Below are 21,969 nucleotides of genomic sequence, written 5' to 3' on the forward strand. Positions count from 1 at the left end.
GGAACAACTTGGTCAGAAACTATATAGGATATTTTGCAATCAACTGGAAATAAAATGCTATCATTATTCCCACTTAGGGTTCGAATAAGAAACCCAGCATTTGCCTTGCTTATTTGGTCTTAGGTGAACACATAGACACACCTGGTAATATTGATAGTTGTCATCTATAAAATTACGTGAAAGAAGGTGGTATTGACTGGGGACCTAAACAAAAACAGGATATGTCAGAATTATGAAAGATGGTAGCTCTTATGACCCCCACTGAGATATTATTTTGGAAATGTCCGCCACCCACACTCATTTCATTTCATTTCATTTCATCATCCTGTTATTCGTCGATTGCCTCGAGCAGGCCCTAGTAACGTCTCTTTCATCCTAGCCCTGAGATAATATTCAAGGCTCTTTAGGAGAATGAGACCCATCATTGTTACTGGTATTTGGCATATTTGGTACGCCACGGGGAGTTTGCCAGACTCTGCCCTGTGGGCAGGCTACATTCGATAGCCTGCAAGTTTGTCCAAAGTAGGAATGAGATAATAAGATGTCATAAAAAGATGTCCTGATAAGATGTCGGCCACGCGGTTCCGGGAGCTGGATTTTATAGTCTCTGAGTCTTGGCCGCTGATGGGATTACACGGCGCCAGGGGGCCAGGTGGTGGGTGTGACCCTGCCTACTGGGATTTGGAGGATCTGGGTGGAAGATGCTCGACTCCAGTCCGAGTAGGCTTGGAGATCTCGGCCCCGGAACCCGCGTGGCTTTGTCCCTCTGCCAGTACCTTCATGTGTGCAGAGAGTGGTCTCAGCATGGTGGTGGCTGGTCCTGGAGGTCTTCGGCTGCCGGAGCCCTGGTCGGGGCGGGGAGGAAAGCTCAACCCGCTCCCCTCCAAGGGGCCTCGGCAAGGAACAGCCAGGCGCGGGGGCAGAAGACTGCACTGTTCTCGTCCGGGAGCTGGATTTTATAGTCTCTGAGTCTGTGGGTGGGACTCAGAGACCCACACTCATGCTTGTGGCAAAAACCCTTCATTTCCTCCAAAACAGAGACCACTGGGATTTTGTTGTTGTTCCTGTGTTTTTGGCCACATCCAACAGTTCTCAGGGCTCACTCCTGCCTCTTCTCCTCAGGGGTCATTTGTGGTTAGGCTCATTGGACTATCTGGGGTGTCAGGAATAGGACTTGGGTTGCCCACAAGTCATATTGACCCTGTTCTCCATTACTTTCGAATTGCTACAATTTATTAATGAACTGAGTGCAAGTTGTGACAAAGATAGTGTTCTCTGTGTGGACTGAAGTAGAAAAGAGGGAATTACTGAATAAAGATAACAGTTAAACAAATGGTGTCCAGGAAAAGCCAGGTGCTGACCTCTTTATTTCCAAATCTGTAAATACTTTTCTATTTTTATTGACTATACAAATAAAATTTTCATTGAAGACTGTAATATTCCTTTCCTATCTCATTGTGCATGAGTGATTCAATATTTTATTCCCTTTGTGTGTATGTGTGTGTGTGTTTTATCAAAGTCCTGAGGTTTTATTCCCTCTTCTGTATCTCTCTCTCATGGTAAGGATTGAATCCAGAGCTTCACACATGCACATGCAAGACATATACTCTATCACTCTATCCTATTCATTTTTATACTTCTTAAAAAATTATGTTTTCCCATTTTGGAGTTCCTCTTCTTACTCTGTCCTCAAATTCCCTTCTCATCACCTGAGGTCTTAAATGGTGACTCAGAAATTGCTACCTTCGTACATATATGCATTTGTGTTGCCATTTTAGGTTTCCTAGGGAATATGAGGGATTCAAAGCGAAGAATTGAGATTATAACTAGACAGACAGCTCAACTGGTAATATGAACCATACCACATATCTCTCTTAGGATTCAGAAAGATTATGATCAGCTTTGTGCCTTTAAAATTTGCATTTCTAATGTCTACTCATTTCTTTAAGTGGCATGGGATAATTCTTAATGAATGCCCATGAATATGTACATATCCCCTGAGCATACTTGGACAGGACATGCCTAAGTCAGTTCTGAAAAAACAGGCAGGCAGAAGAGGCGCAGGAGTGCTTATTTTACAAGCTGTTTAACTAAACAAGACACATTTAAACAAGAGTCAAGTCGGAGTTGTGGAGAACATTTATCGCTGCCAGTCAAGATTAATGAAGTATAGAACATCCTCCTGGTGTTGGGGGCGGGGGGGGGGGGGTGCCAGGGTCTTCCCTCAGTGCTGAGCCTTTGATTCCAGCTGCCACTGTCAGCTCTGCCCCTTTCTCTGGGCTGTTTGGTGACAGTGCCTACTCCCCAGTGACTAGCTCTGCTGCACAGCTTGAAGTCGCTTCATTTTTGTTTTCTGCCTTCGAGCAGTTCTCAGTTTCTTCATTTTTAAGAAACTATCCTCTAGTTGGTAAAGAAAATCTTCAATTCGTCCAACCTAGGGAAAAAGAAAAATAAACAGCTTCAACAAAGATTTGTTGTTTGCCTGGGTTTTGCAGTTAGGAAAATGGTGAGTAATTTCAAATTAAATGTTTCATAGAGCTCCATTTTGGAACGTCTCTGGTAATGATGGCAAGATTAAACTAAAAGCTTCCTTTGATTTCCATTTCAGGCTCCCTTGTCTTGGAGGACAGTGTCCTATGTACTGGGCATGGAATGAGTTTTCTCATCACATGCTTCAGTAAAACCAGGGATATCAAAGAGAAATGGGCTGGTGAAAAATTAATCCATTTTCAGAAAAGAAAAGAAAAAACCACCTCCCTCAACCCTATTGGATCGCCCTTGGTCATCTTGGAAGAAAAGTGAATATTCCCTTTTGTCTTAACAAAAACTATTTTCCTTTACATTGAAAAAAAATTGAAAAGATATTTCTTGAAAAATGTCACACTTCACGGAATAAGATAAAATAATGAGCTACAAAACCATAATTCTTTTTTAAAATTTTAATTTATTTTTATTTTATAATTTATTTACTGTGTTTGGCATATCGAATATGTCATGGGGAGCTTGCCAGGTCCTGCCGTGCAGGCGAGATACTCTCGGTAGCTTGCCGGGCTCTCCGAGAGGGGCGGAGGAATCGAACTCGGGTTGGCCATGTTGGCTGCGTGCAAGGCAAACGCCCTACCGCTGTGCTATCGCTCCAGCCCATGAATCATCATGAAATAGAGCATTACAAAGCTGTTCATGATTGGGTTTCAGCCATATAGTATTCCAACAACCAACCCTGCACCAGTGTAATTCCCCAGCACTAATGTCCCAAGTTCCCCTCCCATCCCTGGCCAAATCCCTGGCCCTCAGCCTCCCTCCATACCTCTTCTCCCTCTTTCTCTCTCTCTCTCTCATACAAAACCATAATTCTTAAAAGTAGACCATTAGTTCTTTTTTTCAAAGGAAATATTTTTTTTAATGAGAGTTGCTTCAAAATATTATACTATTTGTCTAAAAGAACTATAGAACTATACAGTTTACAGGTATGTTGGGTTGGGCCTCATGGAAGCCTTTAAATAGAACAATTTGTTCTTAAAGCTTACTCTTAGGAGCTGCACGTTCTATTAGTCTAAAGTTACTCACTGAAGAACACACTGGTATAATGTAGGCTCACAGCCAGAACATTTACTATTTAAAGTGCACAAACACGTTAGATACTAAAGATAAAAGCACTTGCGATTTCAATTTTTCAGTTTTGAGCTTTCCTTTTGAATAACATAATTTATCATTCAGACCAACATCCAAAAGCTAATTCAAAGTGTCAAAAATAAGAATAATAAAAGGTAGTACTCATCTATATGTTATGTTTAGGTCTTATATCACAACAGCTGATATAAACCATCCCTTGGTTTCCTTAAGAAAATAGGATCTATTTATGTAAAAACAATTTTAATAAACAACCTAAAATTACTTCAAATGAATTTCTATACTCTTGTTAAGGATGGCACGAGCTTTGCACAAATCATCAACATAATTAGTCAAAGTACTTGTGAGTCTTGTCCCGAAATAAATGCAATATTCTTTGTATTCCATACATTTATACTATCCAGTTTTCACTAAAATTTTAAGTAAGAAATTTAACCTAGAACGCAATCAAAACAAACATAATTGTTGGCATTTAATGTTGCTTCAATAATTGAGTTGATGACTCACTAGTTATTTGCACTACAATTATATTATTTAAATCAAAGCTCTTCACAGCTCGAATGTTTGCGATTAGCCAAAATACTACCTAGCTTTATAGTCCTAATGCAATGAAACAGTGTTGCTTCAATGATACAGAAAAATAATCATTTTAAATATCCATTAGGTGACTATTTTTTAAAAATCAAATTTATTGAGAGTAGTATTGCCTAGCAGTATTGTCTTTCATTAGTAAAGGCAAGAAGGAAAGCACCATGTCTTACTGAACTACAGATACCTTTTAATGATTCTTGGGGGTCTAGACAATATAAATATGTCACCTGGACTATGTGTTTATTTCCTACCTGGTCATCTTTAGTGAGTCTGTCCTTCTAGCCCATTTTTCCAATGATTCTGGAGCAACTTTTTAAAAATGTAAATCAGATGGCATTTTACCATTGATTGAAATACTTAGATGGGTTCCCCAACTCAGTATCACCTCCACATCTCTGATTGTTCTGAATTCATGTGACTCTCTAATACTGCCTACTGTCATTCCATCTGCAGGTAAGTATATCTTTCATTTATTGGAGTTCATCTATGCAGTGTTCTTAGTATGCTTGATTTCCTATTGCTATGCCCCCTCCTTTGTATTTTGGTTTGAAGTTAGTTTGAATTTTAGGTTTAATATCAGTGTCTCAGGGAAGTTCTCCTTGATAGTCTAAAATAGCTCTCTCTGGGGCCTCATCCTACATCACGCCATCTATCTCTTTACACAGTATAATTGTTTAACTCATTGCTTATAAACATTTATAAAATATCTCTCTTCCAATCTGTGTTTTAAGCTCCATCGGGTAGGAAGTAGGTTCATGTTGTCTGCCATTTCCAGCATCTTAGTAGATAGTAGACCATGAATAATCTTAACCTCTGATAGAAAAGCATTTAGAAATGAATGTATATTTCTACACTCAAAATGATGCCTTGTGTGGGATCTGAAAGCTTTCCTCCTATTTCTTCTTTTGGGACATAGTCATGTTCAGAGATTACTTCTAGCTTTGTGCTCAGGAATCATTCCTGGCAGCACTGGGGGGGGGGGGGTCAGTATGGGGTACCAGGGATTGAACATGGATTAGGCATGAGTGAGGCCAGCACCTTACCTGCTGTACTCTCTACTGCTTGGCTTTCTTATATTTTCACAACTTAATAATAACTACAGTGAAATGTTATCATTTGGCTGCCATTGATTAGCTTTGAAACTCAAGGTAGGAAGATGTTCATGTGCTTGATTAGAAGTAGAAACAGTGCTGGATAAGGAGTTAAAGGTGCTGAGCTCTACTTGTGACCTGGATTGTCACTGTCTGACCTGCAGGAGTAACTTGGTCTTCTGGGCTTAGTATATTCACCGACCTTTGGTGAAGAATATGTTGGTTTGGTTAATTTTCAAGGACACAGGAAGACAAAAATTCTGACTGGTACTCACATAGAATCTAAGTAGTCCATTTTAAGAGGAGCCCTCACATTTTTCAAATCAAAGGTTATTCTCTTCTATTATGCCATTAGACAAATGATACAATATGCAGTAAAGTAAGTCAATTTTAGCTTCTCTACTTACTGAAGTGTAGGAGAGCTGCAACATGTTTTTAGTAAAGCTGGTTCTTTATTTTCTTTTTTTAAGTCAAGGAAAGAAAAATGCTGGTTGAAGAGAAAATAGATTCATATAACTAAGAAGAACAGATTGCAAATGATAGAATTTTCTATAAAGCCCCTAGGGAAATAAAACACAAAGAAATATGTACTCATGTAAAGAAGGAAATGAGCCAGTTTTGGGAGCAGAGACCTTATTAGACTTCCTTTTCAGTACAGAATCTTGTAGCTTAACTATAGAAGAAAGGCTAGTTGGTTATTCTGGGTTGAATTTTCCCATTTGCAAAATGAGCAGATAACACTTTTCTGTGTACCTTTGTGCCAATGCTGACGTGGCATTACAGAGCTATGGACATCAGGCCAAATGAGCTTGCAGCAAACTTTGGGATGTTAGGTGGTTAGAGGGGAACTCAAGTTCTGAAGAGTCTAGTGAGTCTCACCTGCCATATAACTTTAGTCATGAGCCACATAAAAGAGTAAGGATATTGTTATCAATTAGTTTCTCAGAATCTTTTAATTCTTACACACACCAAAAAAATCTATCAATTGTGATGTAGTACAGATGAAACTAGTTCAGAACCCTAGTTCAAACTAGGGTAAAGATCATAATATAAAAGAGAAGATAATTTTGGAAGTATAGGAGAATAAAAATTGAAATTCTATCAGTATATAAGCAACTAATGTCAATTATAAGTAAATACTGATGTAGTACACAGGCTAATACATATAGGAAAAGTTTTAGGCAGATCAGATTTCAAAGGAATTACATCCAATTTTTCATGCATATGTTTATTGACTAACTTCTGTGTACTTTTGGCATGTATAGGGTGATAAAAATCAAGATGTTTGTTTATGGGAAACATATTCATACAGGAGTTAATGAAAAAAGGGACTAAGAAAAGCTGATAGCATATGAATGATATGCAAATACAATGTGCAAAAATACATTATGTACAAAAAGCTGACATTGTTAACTAATATTAAATTCTATGAGAGAATGTGAAGGTGTTTTTGAGGTGATAGGAGATAGCTCTTAAACGGATCTTTACCAGAATAAGAAACATTCCAGAGGAAAGAGTAGCCAGTACCAAGGTTTTGAAAGAACATGGATAGAAATAGGGAGGGGGTGACTTATAGGGCACATGTGGGCATAATGGGACTGAGTACATACATGTAGCAAGAAATACTGACCGGGAAAAGCCTGTAAAAATTTTGGAAAAATAATTAAGTATGTGGTTTAAAAGGAAAATCTAGTGTAATTAAGTGTCGTGAAATGCACTAGAGAAGTGAGAAGTAGACGGATTATTTGCAGGGCTTGGGGGAAGAGAAAAAGAATATGAAGTGTGAAGCCTGAATCAAGGATTTAAACTATACTTTGAAGCAGTAGTTACGTACATTTCCTGAAATTTTCTATATTGGAATAAGAAAGAAGGCAGAAGTAGGGATGCCTGAACTTTCTCACTTGAGATAAAGATATCTTAATGAGGTAGGAAATACAATTAGATGAACAGTTGCAGGGGAAAAAATGAACTTGGTTAATGGAAAATGTGAGAGATGAGAAAAGGTCATCATCAAGGATAACTTTAAAAATGTGTCTCTCACAATAGAATTGCTCAGTAGGCTAAAAGCTAGAATGATGCAAATCTCGAAACTGAAAAATAAACACACTATTTGGTAGCCTGTCAAATGGGAAACATTCTAGTATGAAGGAAAACAAAAATGATGCTGTTGGTTATTCAGAGTCGAAAATGTAGTCATGGCAGAGACGTAGTCTAGTGGATTGAAATAAAATATATCTGAGGTAGAATCCCAGTTTCAGCATTTTGGTGGTGGGCTATTTTAGAGAAACTTCTTAAACGTCTTGGCTCCCTCATTTATCAATTCACAGGATACACAGGAGCCGACATTATTTGCATGAAGTATCTGTGTCAAGTTTGAATTGCTATTACCTAAAGCAACTACCTAGCACTGTAGCACTGTCCTCCAGTTGTTCATTGATTTGCTCGAGTGGGCACCAGTAACGGCTCCATTGTGAGAATTGTTACTGTTTTAGGGGTCTCTGAGAGGGATGGAGGAATCAAACTGGGTTGACCGCCTGCAAGGCAAATGCCCTACCTGCTATGCTATTGCTCCGGCGCAAAGCAATTGCCTATATGGAAGTATATTACTAGTACAAGAATAACATAAATAAATCATTAAAAAATTTTGAGGCGTGATTTGGGCCACACTTGGCAGTAGTCAAGGTTTACTCCTAGCTCTGCACTCAGGGAACACTCCTGATGGACACAGGGAACCATATGTGGTTCTGGGGGGAAAACCAAGGTTGTCCGTGTGCTAGGCAAGGGACCTATTCACTGTATTATCATTATGGCATCATATATATATATTTTTAATGCTCAAAACAGTAGGACAACAAAAACTGGGGTGGGAGCCTTAGTACAGTGGGCAGGGCACGTGCCTTGCTTTGTGTTCAATTCCTGCATCCCATATGGTCTCCTGCCCTGCTAGAGGTGATCCCTCAGTGCGGAATCAGAAGTAAGTCATCAAAATTCGAAACCTTGTTCAATACATTTTGGTCTTACTCAGTAGGGATGCTGCCTCTGCCATTGTCTAAGTATAGGGTTTTAACTCAAACATGCGATCAGTACTTAAATTCCAATATAAATGATGATGAATTATGAGGGAATAAAAAAGTTGATAAAAGGTTTTAACTATACTGTCTATACTATGTATATATTTATAGTATGTATATATTTTCCTTTTTGGTTTTTTGACCACATCCAATGCTCAGGACTTACTCCTGGCTCTGTGCTAAGGGACCCCATGGGATGGTGAGGATTGAAGTGAAGTCAGCCCTGTGGAAGACAAGTGCCTTACCTGCTGTATTATCACTCCAGCCCTGCGTATAGTTTATATTAACTGTTGTTCAATTCAATATAAACCAATAGCATTCTCTGGTGGTCTCTGTAGAACCTAGAGTCTCATGCATTCAAATAATTCACTCCAGACTGGACTTCTATCTCCTAAACCACCTGCCCCCACCCTGCAAGGCTTATTTACTCTAACTCCCACTTACAAATAGCTCAAGTGTTTCTGAACAATGATCAGATTATAGATTATAGATTATAGACCTGATTATAGATTACAATGTTTATAAAAATTATTCAGGTCTCGCAAGGCAACCACACAGATTAAGAAGTATCCAATAACAGATGACTATAGAAAGGAAATAAACATACATACATATGTGTATCCACACAGCATATTTATATATATATACACAAACACTATGAAAATATACTCAATCCTAAAAAAGAAATTCTGTCATTTGTGACAATGTGAATTACATAGTGGAAAAGTGAAATAAATTAGAAAGAACGACAATACTCTATGATTTCACTTACATGTGGAAACAAAAAAATATAATCCCCAAATTAAACTGATGTGTTGGGGAGAATGAGGGTTGGTTAAATGAGCAAGAGGGGCGGGGTTAAAAAAGCATAAACTTCTAAACATAAAATAAAAAAAATCATAGGGGTATAATGGTTATCAGGGTGAATACAATGTAGATACTTTATTGAATATCTGAATTTTGTTAAAGAAGTCTGGAAAGATCTACTTGATCATAATTTATATGTTGACCAGTCTTAGTGATGTGCTTAATTTCTCAGCTCTAATATTCTTGGTGTAAATTTAAAAAATGAATAATAGTCAAAGTCTAAACATTAAAACGTCTTTAATATTTTAATTCTACCACTGAACCACCAATATAGCACAGCGGGTAGGGCGTTCACCTTACAAGCGGCCAACATGGCCGACCCGAGTTCGATTCCTCCGCCCCTCTCGGAGAGCCCGGCAAGCTACCGAGAGTATTCGATATGCCAGACACAGTAACAACAAAGTCTCCAATGGAGACGTTACTGGGCCCGCTCGAGCAAATCGACGAACAACGGGAGGGCCTTTACCTTTACCTTTACCTAATATTTTAATGGTCATGGGGTGGGGCGTGGCTGAGGCCAGTGGTGCTTGGTAGCTTTTCCTGGTTCTGTGCTCAGGGGTCACTCTTGGGGAGTCTTGGGTGACCATACGTCGTATTGGGGATAAAAGCAAGATTAGTTGTAGGCAAGGTAAGAACCTTAACCCTGTACTATCTCTCTGGACCTAAAAATGAATATTATTTATGAAAAAATAATTCATAAACTGTTAAGCCTTACTCAAAGATTATGAAAACTCATTATACAGTGTTAAGTGGCTTAAAAATAAGTTCTCCATAAATATTTCTTGAAACAATGAATGATCAAATAAAGTCAAATGAGAAAAGATTAAATATATCAATAGCAAAACTTTTTTACACAATTGTATAAAAATGGAGAATGTGAGATATGTTTACAATCAAGAGGCTGAAAGTCAAACATAATGGTTTCCTTTCCTGTCTTAATTTTTTCATTATAATTACAAGAATGGTTACGACAATAGTTACAATTATAGTTACAAGAATGGTGTTTCATTTCTCCTTATTACTGTACAAAGTTACTGTTACAGTGTCTACTACCCTCCAGAAACCTTAATGATACTTTTAGAGGGCATGAAACACTTGAGCTATTTGTAAGTGGGAGTTAGAGTAAATAAGCCTTTAAAATTCATTCTAATTTTAAAGCCTAATTTTATTATATTTACTTTGGTCTGGATTCACTTTACAAATATATATACTCAGTAGAAAGAGGGCACAGGGCAATTTGCCTAGTGCCACATGGGGAAGCACTATGGAAATCAGACTCATCCAATTACTTTTGTTGCTGTACTTTATGTACAAGGAAGCATATTAAACTGGTTATTATAAAACCTACAGAAACTGGAATTTCAGGACTTGCCTTTTATCCCATTTATACAATGATCTTATCTATAAAACTTATACTTTATTTTCTAGTTATGTCAAAATTTCATGATATCCACAGGGTTCCTTTTCTGAATTAGCTTAAGACTAGAAGGAATTTAGCAGCATACTATCTTATTCCATAGCTTGATCCCCTGACTCACCGTTAATCATCTATTTGCTCGAGCGGGTGCCAGTAACGTCTCCATTTGTCCCTGTAGCATGCTAGTGTAGCCCAATGGCATCTGTTCATTCTAGGAACACGAAGAGCCCCAAACTGATCATATTTACAGAATGAGACCCAGTAATTACAGTGGGTCTCATTCCCCTGACCCGTAATTCCATAGCTACAGCAGATTATTTATCAGTACTGAAATGCAATAATGTTTTACTCTAAGAATGTTCTGTTTTATGTACCCCTTATTGTTACCTGATGTATCCAGCAAAGGTTTTCTTACTCCCTTCTTTTTGTTTGTTTTTGGGCCACCCCCAGCTGTGCTCAGGACTTAGTCCAGGCTCTGCACTCAAGGATCATTCCTGGTAGAGTTTAGGAAACCATGCATGGTGCTGGAGATTAAACCTGGGTCAGCTGTACCACCTGGTCCTCCAGAGCAGTTTTATCATTATTATTTTGATTTTGGCTTTCCTCGTAGTATTCAGGAGACCTGAGGACCACTCTTGGCAATATTCAACCTGACTGCTTGGGACCAAATGTTCAATCCTTGGGACAGGCAATGCAGAGCTGCTTGAGGCCACCTGGGCTCAGAGTACCCTATGGGACCAGGTATCAAACCTAGAGTCTCATGCATTCAAATAATTCACTCCAGACTGGACTTCTATCTCCTAAACCACCTGCCCCCACCCTGCAAAGTAAGTTTTATATACAGCTGGAAAGATATGGGGCGGGGATTGTGGTGATAGGTGATAGGTCACTTGAAATATTCCTTGTGAAGGATTGCTATTGAGTTTCTACCATGATGTGGTATGCTGAGTGTGACGTCATTTGCACACATTTTCATTTGATAACTTAAGGTATGTGAGCCAGCAACATTACCACTTTCTGTTGATTCTGTGAAAGCCTGTGATGAGACCAAGAACATCGCCATGAAGCAAACTGAATTTTGGCAACAGAGAATCAGAATGAAGCAAAATAAGATGAGAAATAAGAAGCACATCTTGAATGAAGGCGGTGAGGGAAGATAACATGAGAAAACACAACAGCAGACGAGCAGATTTTTGAAAGGAATCTTGATCAGGTGAAGTGGGAGTGAAGGAGAATCACATCAATATGCAACCCTTTTCCTTTCAAAGTGATTTACAGCCAGACTTCGATGTGATTAGTTGAATTTTCGTCTTTCAAAATGTATTTATTGAAGTTTTAACTATAGATTTTTAGATTGTGACATTAGTTAGAGATTTAGATTTTAGACTGTGACATTATTTGGAGATTTCTATACTTATTTCTATACATTATTTCTATATTTATTTATAAAGAGATAAGCAATTATAAGAAGTAATAAGCTATTAGTCAATCAAATAATTACTGGTATCCTTATAAAAAGTGGAAATTTGAATCACAGATACGCACATGGGAAGCATGTCACATGACAGTTTGCCAAGGCACAATCAGGAATGGCAGAAAATTACTGGATGTTCAAGGAAAGGCCTGGAATGAATTTTTCCTCACTGTCCTCAGATGAAACCAACTGGGATGACACTTTGATCTTGCTTGAACTTCTAGCTTCCAGAACTCTTAGATACTAGATTTCTCTTGTTTAAGCCATTCAATTTATGGTACTTTGTCATAGAAGCCATGGGAAACTAATATAACAGCTGAACCATAAAGTGAAAGGAAACACAATTTAAAAATTTTCCCTCAGACATGGCTTTGTTGCTTTCTACAACTTACTTCGCCTGTTAACTAAGGCTTCCCTGAACAGGATTAATGTTGGGAAACATAGTGGTTTATTTGGAGTTACAGCAATGAGAAGTTGAGAAGCAGAGCCATTCACACTGATAAGGAAGACTCAACTTGAACTGGTACTTCCTATTAGATTTCAGGAATATGAACCAAGGTGTTTATAGGTGTTTATTTATACATGATCATAATTCAGCAATTGAGTTCTCAAAAGACTTTCCTGTAGTGACGTTTTAACAAAGGTTCTTAATTAAAAAATGGTAGAAGAAGCGAGAACAGAGCTCTTCAGAATAAAGGTCAAGTGTTTATGACTCTGGTAGTGGTAGCAGAATAAGAACACGTAGACCAAAATCGTCTCAGCAAAACAGACATTTCATTCCACAATAGTGGATTTGATAATAGTAGTCTCATTGCTCTGTCCTATTTAGTTTCCAGACCAAATGCTTCTAAGTTTTTATCATCAAAAATGGCTTGAATTTTAATTCTTATTAGAATTACAATTGTTTTCAAACATACTTGAAGTTAATGTCTAAACTAAACTTAGTTTCTGAAATTGGAATTGTTTCTCCACAATTGCAGATGATTATATTATATTATAATATTATAGCAGTTTCTTTTAATTTTGGCTAGCATTCAAACAAGTAAGACTCATATTTCTCCTTTTCATTTATTGAATTGGGTATGTTATTCAGTATATTAGTTATAAAAGTAAAACATAAACATTTAAAGTATTTATACCTGAGACATAAAAGTGTACTAAAACCTTTTCTACTAAACTCTTACCCATTCTTTCATTTAGATGCTAATGATGACATTTTAAATTATGCTTAATATAAAGAACAATGATAAACTTTGCTATTGTTTGTCTAGGAAAACACATACGATGGATTTTAAATAATGTAGTTTTCAACATTAAATGGCATAGTTTACTTGAAGGTTTGAGTATAGGTTTTAAACTTTGTATTTTTTATTTTGGTATTTGTTTATTTTTATTTATTTATTTTTTAATTTTTATTAGTGAAACACCATGAGATACAGTTGTAGACTTACAAATATTTTGTGCTTGGGTTTCAGTTATACAATGATCGAGTACCCATCCCACCACCAGTGCCCATTCTCCACCACCACCAGTCCCAGTATCCCTCCCACACCCCTTCCCCCAATCCCACCCTGCCTCTGTGGCAGGGCATTCCCTTTTGTTGTCTCTCTCCTTTTGAGTGCTGTGGTTTGCAAAAGAGACATTGACTGGCAATCTTGTTCGGTCTATAGTCTACTCTCCTCATGCATCTCCCATCCTGGGAGGATCCTCCCAACACTTGGTGCTCCCTTCTCTGTCTGAACTCCCTTTTCCTCTAGCATGTGCGGCTGGCCTCCAAGCCATGGAGTAAACCTCCTGGTACTTATCTCGGCTATTCTTGGGTGTTAGTCTCCCATTTTGTTACTTTATATTCCCCAGATGAATGCAATCTTTCTATGTCTGTCCCTCTCTTTCTGACTCATTTCACTTAGCATGATACTTTCCATGTAGTACCACTTATAAAGTGCTCAGAGAGCACTCCTGGTGGTGCCCGGGATTGAGCCTAGCTTGGTTTCATACAAGGCAAACATCCCTCTTCCCTCTCCACTGCACTATATCTCCAACCCCCTAAACTTTGTGATTTGAAATCATTATATATTTAAATAAATTAGCAAGAAGCAATACAGGAAGAGCACATGTATTGCTTATGCAATTTCCCTCTATTAATATCTTACAAAACTATAGTAGAATGTTAAAATTAGAATTATTCACATTGGCACAGTCAAAATACAGAATAGCCTCATGATCACTTAGTTTTCTCACTTACTCCTAGCTCTGTGCTCAAGGATCACTCCTGGTGGGTTCTGGAGACCACACCAGGGATGGATTTCAAGTCTGCTGCCTGCGAGGCAAGTGCCTTACTTGATGTACTGTTTCTCTAGCCCTTCATGTTGTTCTTTTTAAGTTACCTCCATTTTCCCCTTGGTCCTATACCATTTAGTCCTTGGCAACTTATCTGATATTCATTTCTGTAATTTTCATTTTAAGGGGCAGTATAAATAGACTCACATGCACCTAATTCCACACATGGCCAGGTATTTACCAGGTTGTTGCATATGTCAACAGCTTTTTCCTTTTATTAAATTTTATTTTCATAAAGTTGTTCACAATAATTGATGACATTCACTATTTCAACACCAACCCCGCCATCATCGCACCTTCCCACCACCATTATTTTGAAGGTTTCTACCTTCGTTCGTCTGTACCACAGGCAGATGCTAGATAATTTATTTTGTATTTCTTGTTATGAATAGTACAAGATGTCTGTAAGGGTCTATCTTACAGTGATTCAACAAAAAAGCAAAAAAAAAGTAGTATGAGTATAGATATAAAGTGGCCTTGCACTCCTGGGTTTCTAAAAATTTAAATAATTTGAATCTGGCGCATCCCTGCAGAGAGCTGCTTGGTTCTGAGATTCATTTGTGAGTCTCTGGATCATGGCTTCTCATGTGCTTAAATGACATCCAAAGGCAGATTGTGGGCGACACTGCCAGGACCCCAGAAGGGTGGGGAGATGGTAAGGGACAGCCCAGTCCCCACCCCTTGAGGCCTGGTGTTTTCAGTCATGGTCCTGCCTACTTGGGTTTTTCAGTGGATTTATTCTCTTAAGTGGAGGGCCCAGGAAGCACCTGTCAAGATGGATCATGAGGGTGGCAGAGTCTTTTCCTTTTTAATGCTGAGCAGTACTCATGGTAAAGACTCACTGTAGTTTAATTAATTATGTCTGTGTATGTGTGTGTGTATGTGTGTGTGTGTTTGTGTGTGAAAACACAGGCTTCATTTATCTGGTAATATAACAAAGAGCTCATAGGATTGTTTTTTTTTGTTTTCAAACTAGAAACATTCATATATATGCTCAACTTATTTATTTATAAAGGTAGAAAATTAATTCAATGCAGTAGAGTATCTTCTCAATAAATAGTCAATAATGCTAGAGTAAGGAGGACAGCCAGATGCAGGGGCAGGAGATTCTGTGTTGTTCTCTTCCGGGAGCTTGGTTTTATAGTCTCTGGGTCTTGGCCTTGATGGGATTACACAGCACCCGGGGCAGTTGGTGGGTGTAACACCTAGCTACTGGAAGATGGGGGATCTGGGTGGAGGAGGCCCAGTCCCAATCCAAGCAAATTTGGAGATCTCAGCCCCGGGTCCCGCACACCTGGGTTCCTTTGCTGGTTCCTTCATGCGTGAAGCTTGTCCGAGCATGTGGAGAGTGGTCTTAAGCATGGCTGTGGCTAGTTCCGGAGGTCTTCAGCTGCCAGGGCTCTGCTCAGAGTGAGAAGCGAAACTTGGACGAGCCTCACTCAAGTATCCGTAAGATACTTATGGATAATATTTAGAATATTGTTGTTTTGGTTCATTAATAGTGTTTAGGTATATCTTTTTGTATAGGTTTTTTTTTGTTCTCTAGATGTATATATTTTTCCAGTAGACTAGAACATTAATTTATATTGAAATGAAGTATAGAAATCTTATCATTAATATATTTTTGCACTATCCTGATATAGTTGTCTTAAATATTTTCTCTAACTACATTTATAGAATCATTTTATTCAATATGGAGTAGACTTCAGATTTTATTTCTTGTTTAAGTTTTGGGCAGATTGTATCTTTTAAAGAACTAGTCTAGTAAAAGGGTTGACTTGAAAAAAGCAACAAAACCAAGTATTTGTTCATTCAAGGTGACCATTTATATTTGTTTTATTTTATCTTTCTTTTTTATCTGTTATTTTATATTTTATTCTTTTAGCCAAAAATCTATCTTCAAAAAGCAAAAAAATGGTTTATTTAATAATGTTATCAAGTTACTGATTATAGACTTGTTCTTAGTATTCCTTTATCTTCTTTTCAATTACCATGGGATTTTTAGTGGTATCCTCTTTTATTTCTGTATCAGTAATATTTTTTGTTTTGTTTTTTGAGCCACACCAGCAGTAATCAAGGCTTACTCCTGGCTCTTCACTCAGGGATCAGATGATGATGCTTGGGACCATACAGGATATTTAAGATCAGGATGTAAGCTCTCATGCAAGGTGAGGTATATTCGCTGTATGGCACCAGCCTCCGTATCAACAACTTGTGCCCTCTCTGCCTCAGTTAGTCAAGCTAGAGCTTTATTAATTTTACCCATTTTTACAAAGGATAGGTTTCCGTTTTGTTGAATTTTCTCCATTGATTTTTTTTGGTTTTGTTTTCACTTTCATTGATTTCTGCCATAATGTGAAATACTTTTCTTATACTTAACTTGGATTTAATTTGCTCTTATTTTTCTAGTTCCCGAAAGTGAGGTTTAACTTACTGGATTTAGAGCATTCTTATTTTTTGAGCATTCTTATTTTAAAATATGCGCATTCAGTGTTATAATTTTTCCTCTGAGCACTACTTTCCCTTTATCTCACAAACTTTGTAAGTTGTATCTTCAATATTATAGCTCAAAAATCAAAAATCATTTTTATAAGGGAGTGCTTGGAAGTCACTTGTCCCAATAGTACTGGGGACTATGAGGTTCTCCTTGACAGTGCTTTGGAGGCTATTTTATACATGAGATCAAACTTGTGGTTTTACACACATAAGACAGGTGCTCCATATTTCTTTGAACTGTCTTCCTGGATCCTACATAAAGCTATCACAATCTTTTCTTCCTTCCTTCCTTCCTTCCTTCCTTCCTTCCTTCCTTCCTTCCTTCCTTCCTTCCTTCCTTCCTTCCTTCCTCTTTCTTCCTACCTTTTTTCTTTCTCTCTTTCTTTCTTTCTTTCTTTCTTTCTTTCTTTCTTTCTTTCTTTCTTTCTTTCTTCTTTCTTTCTTTCTTTCTTTCTCTCTCTCTCTCTCTCTTTCTTTCTTTCTTTCTTTCTTTCCTCTCTCTCTTTCTTCCTTCCTTCCTTCCCCCCTTCCCTCCCTCCCTCCCTTCCCTCCCTTTCCTCCCTTCCTTCCCTTCCTTCCCTCCCTTCCCTCCCTTCCCTCCCTTCCCTCCCTCCCTCCCCTCCCTCCGTCTCCCTCCCTTCTTCTTTCTTTCTTTCTTTCTTTCTTTCTTTCTTTCTTTCTTTCTTTCTTTCTTTCTTTCTTTCTTTCGATCTCTCTCTCTCTCTCTCTCTTTCTTTCTTTCTTTCTTTCTTTCTTTCTTTCTTTCTTTCTTTCTTTCTTTCCTCTCTTTCTTTCTTCCTTCCTTCCTTCCCCCTTCCCTCCCTCCCTTCCCTCCCTTCCCTCCCTCCCTCCCTTCCTCTTTCTTTCTTTCTTTCTTTCTTTCTTTCTTTCTTTCTTTCTTTCTTTCTTTCTTTCTTTCCTCTCTTTCTTTCTTCCTTCCTTCCTTCCCCCCTTCCTTCCCCCCCTTCCCTCCCTCCCTCCCTCCCTCCCTCCCTCCCTTCCCTCCCTTCACTCTCTCCCTTCCCTCCCTCCCTCCCTCCCTCCCTCTCCCTCCCTCCCTCCTCCTTTCTTTCTTTCTTTCTTTCTTTCTTTCTTTCTTTCTTTCTTTCTTTCTTTCTTTCTTTCTTTCTTTCTTTCTTTCCTCTCTCTTTCTTTCTTTCCTCTCTCTTTCTTTCTTCCTTCCTTCCTTCCCCCCCTCCCTCCCTCCCTCCCTCCCTTCCCTCCCTTCCCTCCCTTCACTCCCTCCCTTCCCTCCCTCCCTCCCTCTCCCTCCCTCCCTCCCTCCCTCCCTTCTTTCTTTCTTTCTTTCTTTCTTTCTTTCTTTCTTTCTTTCTTTCTTTCTTTCTTCTTCTCTTTCTTTCTTCCTTCCTTCCTTCCCCCCTTCCCTCCCTCCCTTCCCTCCCTTTCCTCCCTCCCTCCCTCCGTCCCTCCCTTCACTCCCTCCCTCCCCTCCCTCCCCTCCCTTCCCTCCCTTCCTCCCTCCCTCCCTCCCTCCCTTCCTCTTTCTTTCTTTCTTTCTTTCTTTCTTTCTTTCTTTCTTTCTTTCTTTCTTTCTTTCTTCTCTTTTTCTTCCTTCCTTCCTTCCTTCCTTCCCCCCTTCCCTCCCTCCCTCCCTCCCTTCCCTCCCTTTCCTCCCTTCCTTCCCTCCCTCACCTCCCTCCCTTCCCTCCCTCCCTTCCCTCCCTCCCCTTCCTCCCTCCCTCCCTCCCTCCCTCCCTCCCTCCCTCTCTCTCTCTCTCTCTCTCTTTCTTTCTTTCTTTCTTTCTTTCTTTCTTTCTTTCTTTCTTTCTTTCTTTCTTTCTTTCTTTCTCTTTCATTTTGGGGCGATACCTGGTGGTGCTCAGGGACTACTCCTGGGTCTGCTCTCAGGAGTCACTCCTGACAGACCTAGGAATCATTTAGTGAGCAGGCAAGTCATATTTAAGGAGAACACACTTGCCACTCTACTATCACTCCTACACCTTTAGATTTCTTTTTGATTCATGTATTTATAAATGTGATGTTTAGTCACCATGTATTTTGTGATTTTTTCCATTTTCTTTTTGGTATTGATCTTTAGTTTAGAGTAGGCGTCACATGATGCCTGCTCTTTTAAGTTTGCTTAAGTATCCTTTATGTTTCATAATATGCTATAACTAAGATAATGTCTTACTCAACTTGAGAAAAAGGTGTATTATGTTTTTTTATGAAATAGCATACACATGTGTATATATCTCCATTTTACACAAATGATGGTGTTGTTGAGTTTAGCTATGTACTTATTTTCTTTCTGTCAGATATGCCCTATTGAGAGTGCTTAAATCTCCAAACACTATAATAAATTTGTTTTTTATTTGAAATTGTGTCAGTTTTTATTTATGTAGTTTAATGTGTATGTCATAGACTCATCATACTCATTATGAAATGTATCTTCTTGGATAACTGATCACTTTTTCATCGTATAATGTTCCACTTTATTCCCTATTGCTTTTATTATAATTAAAACCTTCTGTTTGCTAAGAACAGAGTGCTTTGGCCAACTTCAGAATTGTTCCTTCCTCACTCCTTTTGACAGAGATCTAGGGGACTTTACTACAGAAGCCCGATTAAGTTCCTTGAGGTAAATCTCATAATATTGTGGGGGATTCCCACACGAGTGGGACACGTTAGTAATTCTAAATCTCAGATTTTGTAATGAATAGCCAGAAATTTGTCACTGATAATTTAGATTCTCCAACCCAAACACTGGCTCCCTTGTAGGCTCTACTTATAACTCTTCTTTGGAAAGCCATCCAGTTGCTTTATCAGTGTCATCCAGTCTTGGGGGCAGTGATTTTCCCTGTGCCTCCTTTATCTTGTGAATCCAAGAAGAATCACTGACATTTCGGTCCATTCAGCATTTTACTTGTTAAGAGGGAGTGGTGACTTTTAAACAATTTGCATGTGGAATTAGAAACCAAAACACTGTATATACATAAAACCACATGATGTGGCATTTTGGCTTTCATCATTCAATATAATGAAGATGTTATATTTATCCTTACCCATACTTTTGGGTCAGAGCGATAGCATAGATAATTGGGCGTTTGCCTTGCACGTGGCTGACCTGGGTTTGATTCCTCCTCTCCTCTTGGAGAGCCCAGCAAGCTACTGAGAGTATCCTGCCCGCAGCAAAGTCTGTCATGCTACCCATGACGTATTTGTTATGCCAAGAACAGTAACAACAGATCACACAATGGAGATGCTACTGGTGCCCACTCGAGAAAATCAATGAACAATGGGAGGACAGTGCAGTGCTACCCATACTTATGCTGATGCCTTCGTTACAGCTTTTAATATCTAAAGGTTCTCAAGGTCTCTTTAATAAATTTATTTAATTTGGGTATCCCAAGTATGGTGAGGCGGACACTGGTTATTTTCAGCAGACAAGACTGTCAGTTCAGTGCAAGGGCTGGCAGATGTGATGTTGCTCAGGCTTTCCAGTGCTGGGGATACATGGGGCACATCTGGCAGTGATGGCGGAATTGTGTGGTACCTGAAATCAAACCTGGGTTGGCTGTGTGCCAGAAAAATGTCCTCTCTATTGTACTATTGCTCCAACCCCTATATATCTGTTCTGGCAAAGTGTATGTTGAAGTCTTGTCCCAATTTTTTGACTAGTTGTCTGTTTTCTGTTGTCTGTGATACTTATATATAATATTGTATAAATGATACTAGTTCTTTGTCAGATATATGGTGTGTACATAATTCCTTTCATTTGGTAGGGTGACTTTTTATATTAACTTGGTAGTTTCTTTCTCTATAAAGAAGCTTTTACATTGAATTCATTTGCTTCTTTCTTCTTTTTTAATTAAAGAATTGTGATTTAGAAAGACAATGGTGGTTTAGTTTTAGGTATAAAATATTTCAACACCAATCTCACCACCAGTGTCAACTTCCCTCCAAAAGTGTTCCCATATTTTCTCCTCACTCCAATTTCCACTTTATCCCTGCCTGTCAACTTGACAGGCACATTACAAATTTCCAGTGGGTGAAATTTAGATCTCATGTTTTCAAATGTTGTTGTCTCTGTTTTGGATATATGGCTATACCACTAATCCATATCACCAGTATAACTGAAGCCCTGTTTACTCATTACTTACAATTTTCTTCCCCATCCCACCTATGCCATTATCTTTCCTGTTCTATCCACCTCTCTAAACACTAAGGTCAAGGGTGAACTAGGAACCCTCCCTTTTGCTATGCTTCCTCATCTAGTATTCTATTAAACCACACATAAGTGAGATCATCCTGTGTTTGTCTTTCTTTTGGCTTAATTCACTCAACATGATCTCTTCCAGTTTGAACCACATTGCAGCAAGTTGCATGTTTTCATCATTCCTTATAGCTGAATAGTATTCCATTGTGTATGTATACTACATCTTCATAATCCATTCAACTGTTGTTGGACTCCTAGGTTTATTCAATATCTTAGCTATTGTATTGAGTACAGCGATGAATAATGGTGTGTGTGTCTTTATGAAAGTGTTTCTATGCCCCAGGGGTGGATACCCCAAAGTGGAATTAGTGTATCACATAGCAGTTCAATAACTAGAGTTTATTGAGAATTATTCATACTGTTTTCTCCAGGGGTTGTACCAGGACAACATTACCAACAGCTGTGAATGAAAGTTCCGTTTTACCACATCCCTGCAAACACAGATTGTTCCTACTATTTTGGATATGCACCATTTTCACTGGTGTGAGATAATATATCATTGTCATCTTGATTAGGATACTTTTAAAAATCCTTGTGAGTACGTTATATATCCTGTTTATCAGATCTTTTCTAATGTGTTTAATTCAATTTTTTTTTCCACTCTGTTAGCTATCTTAGTTTTAGCCTGTGTTTCTTTTGGCATGTCAAAACTCTTTAAATGTTGCAGTCCTACTTGTTTATTTTTGATTGTGTTGCCTTTGCCGGTGGTATCAGATCCTTGATGGAATCTTTGAGGTTCAAATCTTTAAGTGGTC

At 38.5% G+C, this 21,969-nt stretch overlaps 1 protein-coding gene across 1 annotated transcript in view; it reads right to left on the minus strand.

The window, feature by feature from the left end:
• Positions 1-2,294: 2,294 nt before the first annotated feature.
• SPATA16 (spermatogenesis associated 16) overlaps positions 2,295-21,969 on the minus strand; it is a 349,005-nt gene continuing 329,330 nt past the window's right edge. The window contains exon 10 of the mRNA XM_056110646.1: positions 2,295-2,434. Within this exon, the coding sequence (XP_055966621.1) occupies positions 2,312-2,434 (123 nt within the window). The 3' untranslated portion in view covers positions 2,295-2,311. The remainder of the gene's footprint in view (positions 2,435-21,969) is intronic.

The sequence above is a fragment of the Sorex fumeus genome, unplaced genomic scaffold (genome assembly GCF_029834395.1).
Source record: "Sorex fumeus unplaced genomic scaffold, SorFum_2.1 ptg000010l, whole genome shotgun sequence".
In the NCBI taxonomy this organism is placed as follows: domain Eukaryota; kingdom Metazoa; phylum Chordata; class Mammalia; order Eulipotyphla; family Soricidae; genus Sorex; species Sorex fumeus.